Source organism: Myotis brandtii, unplaced genomic scaffold, assembly GCF_000412655.1.
Source record: "Myotis brandtii unplaced genomic scaffold, ASM41265v1 scaffold4, whole genome shotgun sequence".
Classification (NCBI taxonomy): Eukaryota; Metazoa; Chordata; class Mammalia; order Chiroptera; family Vespertilionidae; genus Myotis; species Myotis brandtii.
In genome coordinates, this window is record NW_005365371.1 from 4,022,024 (window position 1) to 4,031,939 (window position 9,916).

Here is a 9,916-nt window from a genome sequence, read left to right on the forward strand (position 1 = left end):
GTTTTGTTTACCTTCTTATTTGCAACATAGTATATAGTTGCTTAGAGTTGCAGTTGAGAGGCCGGCAAGTGAGGTGGGGGAACTTTGGAGTTTGCAGCAAGCAAGCCTCATGCTCGCTTCAGTGCCTGGCTGCCGGCCGCCATCTTGGCTGACAGTTAATTTGCATATACTCACTGATTAGCCAATGAAAAGGGTAGCGGTTGTACGCTAATTACCATGTTTCTCTTTTATTAGTGTAGATATGTACTTTTTATTGTAGTAAAATATATACAATGATATCATAATTTTAACCATTTGTAAGTGTATATAATTCAGTGGCATCAAATATATTTACAGTGTTGTATAACCATCTATTATCTATACCCAAAACTTTTTTATCATCTTCAACATAAACTCTGTACTCATTAAAAAAAACTCCCCATTTTTGCCTCTCACCCCCCAGCCTCTGGTAACCTCTGTTCTACTTTCTGACTATGAATATGAGCATTCTAGGTGCCTCTTATAAGTGGAATCATACAATATTTGTCTTTTTGTGTCTGATTTATTTCACTTAGCATAATGTTAAAGGTGCATCCATGTAGCATATATCAGAGGTGCATTTTTTTAAAAAATATATTTTATTGACTTTTTACAGAGAGGAAGGGAGAGAGATAGAGAGTTAGAAACATCGATGAGAGAGAAACATCGATCAGCTGCCTCCTGCACATCTCCTACTGGGGATGTGCCCGAAACCCAGGTACATGCCCTTGACCGGAATCGAACCTTTCGAGCGTCGGCCTTTCAGTCTGCAGGCCGACGCTCTATCCACTGAGCCAAACTGGTTTCGGCAAAAGGTGCATTTTTTTTTTTAATAAGTGATGTCTGGGAAGCAAACCCAGGTTATATATATATAAAATTATTATTATTTTTTTTTTTTTCAGAGAGGGAGAGAGAGGTAGAAACATCAATGATGAGAGAGTATCATTGATAGGCTGCGCCCCACACTGGGGATCAAGCCCACAACCCAGGCGTGTGCCCTTGACCAGAATCGAACCTGGGACCCTTCAGTCCACAGGTCGACGCTCTATCCACTGAGTCAAACCAGCTAGGGCAAGGTGCCTATTTTTTTATGGATGACTAATACCCGTGTATGTGTGTGTGTATACTATAGTAATTTGAAAAGATTACTTAGATAGCCTTTTTTGGGTAAAATATGATACCAAGTTATAGAGTTTAGTGATATTCTTCTTAAGAAAAGCCTTGAAACAAAGAGTCAATAAGATTAGAGGACTGATCCAGGGGACATTTGAATTTTCAGTATTAAATATAGATTCCATGTAAGTCTTAAACTGAAAACAAATCAAGCAGTTATGAAATTGATATATATTCTTCTAGAATCTAGAAGTTTCTCCCTGACCAGAAATCTTCTCTTTTGGTTTTTCCAGGTAACATATTCTTAATAATATTTTCAGCTTGTTTATTTATGTTATGTTTCTATTAGCTATGCACTTGATGGTTTTTTTCTCTAATCTTCTTTTGATATCTGTTTGCAGATAGGAGAAAGAATTCGAGTCATCTTGGACATGGAAGATAAGACTTTAGCTTTTGAACGTGGATATGAGTTCCTGGGGGTTGCCTTTAGAGGACTTCCAAAGGCCTGCTTGTATCCAGCAGTTTCTGCTGTGTATGGCAACACAGAAGTGACTTTGGTTTACCTTGGAAAACCTTTGGATGGATGACAGTGGCTTTCTTGGGATGAAAGACAGAGTAGAGGAGATATCTGCTTGTGGAAAGTAAAATCATGAAGTGACAGTGTCATGCATGCATGTCCAAGAAACATCCTGAAAAACACATGAAATTGTTAACTGTAGAAGCAACTCTACAGCAAAGATAATCTTAGTGTTTCCTCTTTCTACTGGGCCAGAAAAATCCTCAGGGTTGCAGTTGGTTGAGTGGGCAGTTGACATATGCATGTTGCAACAGAATTCGTCTCTAAGCTAGCAATGTGTTATTTCCAACTTTTAAGGTGAGATCTTAGAGATGCTGTAAAAGGGATAAGCAGGAAATAGCAAGATTTTAAAGTAGTGTGTTTTTGAAGAAAGACTGGTACTGTTTTACAACTGCCTGTTTTGTTTTGTTTTTTTTCAGACCCTTTTTCCCCCAGCCAGCTTGACTATTAGAAAAGTATGAAACTGGTTGGGTTTTATTTAATATTTTTAATATATTGAGAAGCATGGTCTGCTCGGACTGCACTTCTCTAACCGTGAGATGTAAAATTGTGCAGCTATTTTAAAAGTTGTATATACAATATGTGTGTAAAAAAAACACAGGACAAAGGGGTTGCTTTGTTCTAGTTCAGTTTCTTAAAAACCACTACATGGTACAAAATTAAAATAACATTTAGGGACAATTAGGTAACTACAAAGAAGAGGATTTTAAGAGGAGGTGTGTTGTATTGGCTCATGTGTTAGATTTGGTTTACAGCTTCCATAGCTATTATAGTCCTTTTTTTTTTTAATGATCAAAATTATAAAAATCTTTTAATATACTGGATAAAGATTGAGGGAAGGCAAATTTCTTTCTAATCATATATGTAATAATAATAATGTCCACATTATAGTATCTGGGTTTGGTTGTGTTTGTTTTTCTTTGGCCTTCTGAGAAAGTGTCTCATAAAAACACAGAATATTGCTATTTGCTCTTATAGGCCTCAAATATGACAGCTGTTAGTCATAGACCTTAGGAAAAGAATTGATTAATGGTCCTTTTATTTTGTAACTTTATACTGCTGTAGATATTATAATTTTTTAAAAATTTCATATTGTTTACAACATGCAACAATCTAAGCCTCAAACTCTTCATTGGGTTATCAAGAAAATGTTTACTCACCCACCTGGAACAGTGCCAACCTGAACCCAGGTTAAGAATGTTCTTAATCTTATTATAGATAATTGCCCCCATGGGACTTGAAATAAAACACCTTATGCTGAAAACTTCAGGTTGGCAATATTTTGAAGGTTTCATTGTAAAAGAGCTTAACATTAATTCCTATTCAGAATTTTTGACTAATAACTGATTTCACTAATACTCTTTCAAATTAATTATCTAACATATGATTTGAGATTTTCTTTTGTTAGAAGAGAAACAGGCATCTTTCTGTATGAAAGTATATATTGTATGGTTTCAGATAAATCTTTGTGATAAGAATTGGCTAAGGCAAGTGGAATCTTTGTACTTTTTTAGGTTATGGTTGTATGTATATTTTGTCTTAAGTCTAATAAAATTAGGGACAGCAAGCAGCTGGCTGGGGGTTTTGGGTTGCTGCTTGAGAGTTAAGGTTATCAGTGTCCTATGAAGCAGGGGATTTCAGTCATGAAAAAGATTTATTTTTGTCACGTGACAGGCTTACAAATATTTGTTGTGTGTTTGGTATGTTGCTTAAAGATAAAATCTGTTAAAGATTCTTTTCCATATCCATGTCAAGAAGAAACCTGGAAACCCTATTCAATAGTACAGAGCAAAATTATTTTACATATATTAAAGAGTATAGCTGCTACAGAAATTGATTTTTCTTGCTGTGGAATGACTCAATTTGGTCATTTAAAATTTAATTAAAGAAGAGAACTGGTCAGGATGAAAATTGAACTAGTTAGAAAATTAAAAAGTCCTTTAAGTACTTGTTTCTTTTTCAGATTGTGATACAGCCGATTCCAAGAGCTTTTGCTGAAAGTTTTGTTTATAACTTCTGTTTTGTCTTATTAGTAAACATTTATTTTGTAACAAAGTTTTGAAGGTGCTGAATGGAAAACAGAAACACATGGTTATTGCATATCAAACCTAGAATCAAATAATTGCCTAAATATTTAACAACAAGCTATTCTTATCTCGAAGATTTAAATTCACTAATATCCCATTTGCAAATTTTACAAAATGGAGATTCATATTTAGCACAAGCATTGGGGGAATGAAGAGCCTTCATTTATAACCTGATAAATGAATGTGTTACTGGAGACCAATAGTAGCTTGTACAGAATAGTAAAACAAACTACTACAGTGTTCAAGGAAATGGAATCTCTTTTTCATTGGTGCTGAGCAGTTAAGTAGAAGACAGTTGCATTGAAGATTGAGTATGAATCATCTAAACCAGTAGTCTCGACCTCAGCTGTACTTTGGAATCATGTGTGTTTTGAAAAATTTGATACTTGGGTCTCATGCCCTAAGGTTTTGATGTTGGTCTGGTTTATGACGTTACCATAAGGATTAAAAGAATTCTAGATGATTTTCAAATATGTTGCCAAAGTTGAGTTCAAAATTAATGTTAAGTTTTCTCATCTGCCAAAAACAAACAAAATCCTTGCTCCCTCCCTTCACTACCTTACACGAATATTGAGGGTAGAGAAAATAATGTCAAAGGGCTTGTATGATGGATACGAGGTGCTATTGAAAGGCAAAGTAGTAGTTGTATTTCAACTGAAACTATGAGCAGGAAAAATGTATAACTTGAGAAAACAGGAGCATTCTCTAGCTCTTAACTTTAGTGAAGCATGCAATGTGTAAGCAGACATTACTATTACTCTCGTTCATACTATGGTATTCTGTCATACTTAAGATAGGCAGTTCTCATTATCTGCTTTTACATAGGAAAGAAGAAATATTAAGACTTTAAGTCTAATGGTGAATGGCTCATAATTAAAACATTTCATACAAAGAAATCTGTGGTTAGTATATATCATTTCACAGTTGCCATTTTTTTCATCATCTGACTTTTGAATGTTAAGCCATTTATTTCATCTCCTTCATTTTATTCATGTAAGCTTAGGTTTAGACTTGAGAAAGCACCTAATGCAAGTAGGTTTTGCCCAGTTGAATACTTAAAAGTCATGGCTCAATAATTAGGCATCTTCTGCAATCCAGATATGGTTTTACCTGGGAAAGAGTTTAGAAAATAACAGCCCTAAACCATATAGTAGGTATTATAATTAACTTTTAATTTAAGTACCCCAATTGCTGTTTATATAGACAGCAATATTAATATTTTTTGATCATTTTAAAAAATGAACAGTTTGAAGAGATAGACACTTAAGGAGTTTTAAATTAGCATTGAGAAGATTACACTCCAGAAATCAAGGCCACCACATTCAGGACCACTTTGAAGCCTTCTTTGAAGGACCAGTCCATACCCAACCCAAATACTATCCTCACAAAGCATTCCTCAGTTGCTATAGCTGAATGTAATCTCTTCTTCCTTGAAATTCCCCTATTTTTATATTTTATCTATACTTAACTCATGCTGTATTACTTTATACCTCGTATAAATTTATTTATATTTATTGATTATTTGTTGGTGTCTTATCTCCCCTGAACATCTTAGGACAGGATCAATGATGGACTCTTCTTTATGTCCACATCATCTCAGCCCAATAGGCAGGTGCTCGCATATTTGCTGAAGGAACATATAAAGAACTATGTAGGAAGACAAAAGTTCCTCTGAAATTACAGTCTACAGTAAGAAAAGATAGATGAGAAAGAAATTCTGTGTCCTGTCCAAGTGAAGCACAAAGGAAAATGATGCAACTCTGAGGCTAATAAGGAAGAAGTAATGACTGTGAACATTTTAGCCATTTCCCTTTATTCTTAAATATTGGTAAGCTCTGATTTTTAGTTCTTGGTGTAGATTTAATATTTGTTTAGAATTAAAATTCTGTATTTTAATTTTTGAAATTCTGTTATTTTGCTTTGGTTTCATAATAAAAAGTTTAAAAAAGTTTAACCACCTGTGATTGCTTACATTTAAAACAAAGAACTTTATACATTAGTCAGAAAGAAAAACGGGAACCTTAATAATCAAATCTAATGGAATTTACCTACAAATTCCATGGCTTTTAATACTGGAATCTACATTTCCCTTGTTTAGAGTGGAACGTAGATAGGGAGTAGTAATTCACTAGGATCCTGTTCATCTATTGTCTCCACCCCCAGCTAACAGTTGTTTGACAATGTGGTAGTTTGCCAAGAGTAATAAAGAGACTGGCATGGCTGACCAAATGGCTCCTGTGATCCAAAACCTTATGAGAGAATCAGTTGATCATGTTGCTAAAAGTTGCTTGATGTATTAATATGCTAAAATTTATGCAAAGGGTTTTAATTTTCTACAAGAAAAGTGTAAAATTTCTGTTATCTTTTTGTTCAGGGACAGCTTTACCAGTCTGTTGTCCTAATTTCTTTTTTGGATCCTCCCCCGAACCGTTTGCTTTTTATTTAATGAATTCATTAAAATATTGTTGAGAGCAATGTGTTCCCTACTCTTTATAGTTTGTTAATAGAAGCAGCCCCTCAGGATTTAAGATTTTTATTATTCAGCTTCTATGTTTTGGATTTCATAATGAGTGACTCAAGAAATAAGAATCATTTAGGGAGTTTTCCTTATATCCTGTTGATAATCCTTACTTTCTGTTTCTTTTTAAACAAAAAAACACTTGAGAAATCCTGCCTAACCTATGGTATACTTAGTAAGTCACATTGTATTTCTGCTCCCTCTCTTCCCCTACAAATAAAGTGGGGGATGACATTAAGTAATGATGATTTGAGGTTCCATCACCCTTGAGAAAGGCTTTCTGAAATAATATTTTTAAATGCTGATTTCCACCCAGCTGGTGTGGCTCAGTGTTTTTAAAAAAATTTTTTTTTTTTTAATTTTAGGGAGAGGGAGGGAGAGAGTAACATCAATGATGAGAGAGAATCCTGCATGCTGCCTACTGGGAATTGAGCCCACAACCCAGGTACATGCCCTTGACTGGAATTGAACTCGGGACCCTTCAGTCTGCAGGTTGATGCTCTATCCAGTGAGCAAAACGGCTAGGGCTGTGGCTCAGTGGTTGTGCATCCACCTATGAATCAGGAGGTCATGGTTTGATTCCTAGTCAGGGTACATGCCTGGGTTGTGGACTCAATCCCCAGTGTGGTGGGAGTGCAGGAGGCAGCTGATCAATAATTGTCATCATTGATGTTTCTATCTCCTCCCTTTCTCTGAAATCAATAAAAATATATTTTTTAAAAATTCTGATTTCCAAAGTTAGATTAGAGGCCTATTGTGATGGGAATAAGCCCAATATTTTTGTTTATTTAAATGTAACTTGTCACATTCCCCAACCAATGTTTTAAAGGTATTTTATTCATCTGTGCCCCTTTATTGATCACCTTTATCTTTGAAGGAAAGAATGCTTGGAATGAGAGAAGTCAGTGAGTTATCTCCCTGCTTCACCAAGCCAAAGAGCAATACAATTCATGACCAAATCTCCCAGGGCAGTGAAGAGCATGGATGGATGGCTACTTGCTGAAAGGCACATTGTTAAGGGACACACTGGCTGTATTTAATTTTGCATCCACTTTTCCAAGCACAATCTATGGGAATAGTGAACCTAAGCACCTATGGAGCCACATGGAATGAATAGTGACTCCCTATACCACTCTGGATTTTAGGTGGCCGTAGCTGAGCCATAGCTTCTGAAATTGTGAGGATCTCCCTACCCACCCAGCTGCTAGTCACCCACTTAGTAGGTTAGAAGAATGAAAGAGCAGAGAAGGTAATTCATAATTCACTAAATATTTTTAAGTACCTGTATGTACCAGGATTTTGCCAAGTCTTAGGGATATAGGGATGACAAAAAACCCAAAATGGTCTATTCTAAAGTTGTTCACAAGCTAGTGAGAGAGCAAATGTGGAAATAGACTACCATGAAACAGTAGAATAGTTGCTTTAATGGAGTTATGTACGAGTTCAAGTGTGGCATAGAGAGAGGGAGTATTTAACTTAATCTGGAGTGATACTTAAACTTGAGCCTTAGAAGACGAGGAGTTAGGTTAGATCCACCATTCTAGGCAGATGGAATAGCAGGGACAATGATAGGGAGGCATAAGTTTATCCAGTATATTTGGAAATGGTGCATCTTGGAAGAGTGATGGGAGAGGATAAGGAACAGGAGGACTGGGACCAGATTGTAATTGTCATGCTAAGGAGTTTGGGTTTCATCCTATTTTTCATGGGGAAGCCAAAGGTTTTTATTTATTTATTTTTATTTATTTTAAAATATATTTTTATTGATTTCAGAGAGGAAGGGAGAGGGAGAGAGAGATAGAAACATCAATGATGACAGAGAACCATTGATTGGCTGCCTCTGGCATGTCCCCTACTGGGGATTGAGCCCACAACCCTGGTATGTGCCTTTGACCAGAATAGAACCTGGGACCCTTCAGTCCGCAGGCTGACGCTCTATCCACTGAGCCAAACCAGCTAGGACGAAGCCAAAGGTTTTTAGTGGGGGCATGGCATGATCGCTGGTATTTTTCAATGATTACTCCAGCTGCACAAGATAGTAATAGAAAGATGGAGGATGAGTCAAGAGCTCTAGGCAGAAATGATGAGGACCTAAACTAAGGTCACCATAAGGATGTAGAGCAGTGGTTCTCAATTTTCCTAATGCCGCGACCCTTTAATACAGTTCCTCATGTTGTGGTGACCCCCAATTTCATTATTACAAATTGACCATAATTAAAGCATAGTGATTAATCACAAAAAGAATATGTAATTATATATGTGTTTTCCAATGGTCTTAGGTGACCCCTGCGAAAGGGTTGTTCAACCCCCAAAGGGATAACTACCCACAGGTTGAGAACCACTGATGTAGAGGAAGGATGCATTTAAGAGAGATTCAGGAAGATAAATGGACACAATTTGTATGTAGAAGATGAGGCACTTTTGTGTGTGTGTGTGTGTGTGTGTGTGTGTGGACATTTGGGAGAATAATGGTACGCTTTATTAATATAGGGAACTGAGAAGCAGGAATGGATTGGAGTAGGAGGTCATGAGTTCAGTTTTGTCCATGTTGAAACTGAGGTAGAAATACTCAAAAGTGTTGGAACTAAGTCAGGGGTTAAAGAAGGATTTAGCCAATAGGCCACTAAACAGCGAGGGACAGCTGCTGATGTGTTCTTTCCTCACTTGCTCTACCTTCTCCACTAGACTCCATAGCTCAGGGGGCAGACGGAGGGTATGCCTGGCGTACATTGAAAGGACAACAAACTGCCCCTCTATATGGTGGCTTGGGTTTTTGTTTTTTGTCTTAGTTCTCATGCCCTACACCTCTGAGTAACAATCCTAACACTTCAAATATTTCAAGTGTCTCTTTTAAAATTTTTTGGGGCAGCTCAGTAATTTTCTAGCATTTTGTTCTAAGACAAGAACAGAAGAGTAGTAGTTCAGGAGTCACAGGCTCTAAATCCTAGCAGTGTTGCTAGTGTGACATGATTCCTGAGCAGATTTCTTCCCTTCTAAGGCTCTTTCTCTACCTACTTAAAAGAGGAGGTTGACCCAGCTCAATGGTTCTCATTTTGGGATGCCCATTAGAATCCTATGAGAAGTTTTAATTTTTCAAAACAGCTTAATCCTATATAATAAAACCCTAATATGCAAATCGACTGAACAGCGGAACGACCGGTCACTATGACACACACTGACCACTAGGGGGCAGACGCTTAATGCAGGAACTGTCCTGGTGGTCAGTGTGCTCTCACAGGGGCAGTGCTGCTCAGCCAGAAGCCTGGCTCACAGGCTGGCAAGCGCAGCAGTGGTGGCAGGAGCCTCCCCTGCCTGTCGCAGGGCTAAAGACCCCTTGGGGGTTGTCCACCTGCCAGCTTAGGCCCGCTCCCCCGAGGGATCCTGGACTGCGAGAAAGCACAGGCTGAGCTAAGGGACCCCACCCCAGTGCACGAATGTTGTGCACCGGGCCTCTAGTTGAGATATAATTGACATACAATAAGCTACACATATTTAAAGTGTACAATTTTATAAGGTTTTTAAAACATATTTTTATTGATTTCAGAGAGGAAGGGAGAGGTATAGATAGAAACATCAATGATGAGAGAGACTCATTGATCAGCT

General features: G+C 37.2%; 1 protein-coding gene across 1 annotated transcript in view; it reads left to right on the plus strand.

The window, feature by feature from the left end:
- The window catches only part of FBXO45 (F-box protein 45), a 22,419-nt gene extending 17,106 nt beyond the window's left edge, over positions 1-5,313 (plus strand). The window contains exon 4 of the mRNA XM_005873222.2: positions 1,533-5,313. Coding sequence (XP_005873284.1) covers positions 1,533-1,718 — 186 coding nt within the window. The 3' untranslated portion in view covers positions 1,719-5,313. The remainder of the gene's footprint in view (positions 1-1,532) is intronic.
- The last annotated feature ends 4,603 nt before the right edge of the window (positions 5,314-9,916 follow it).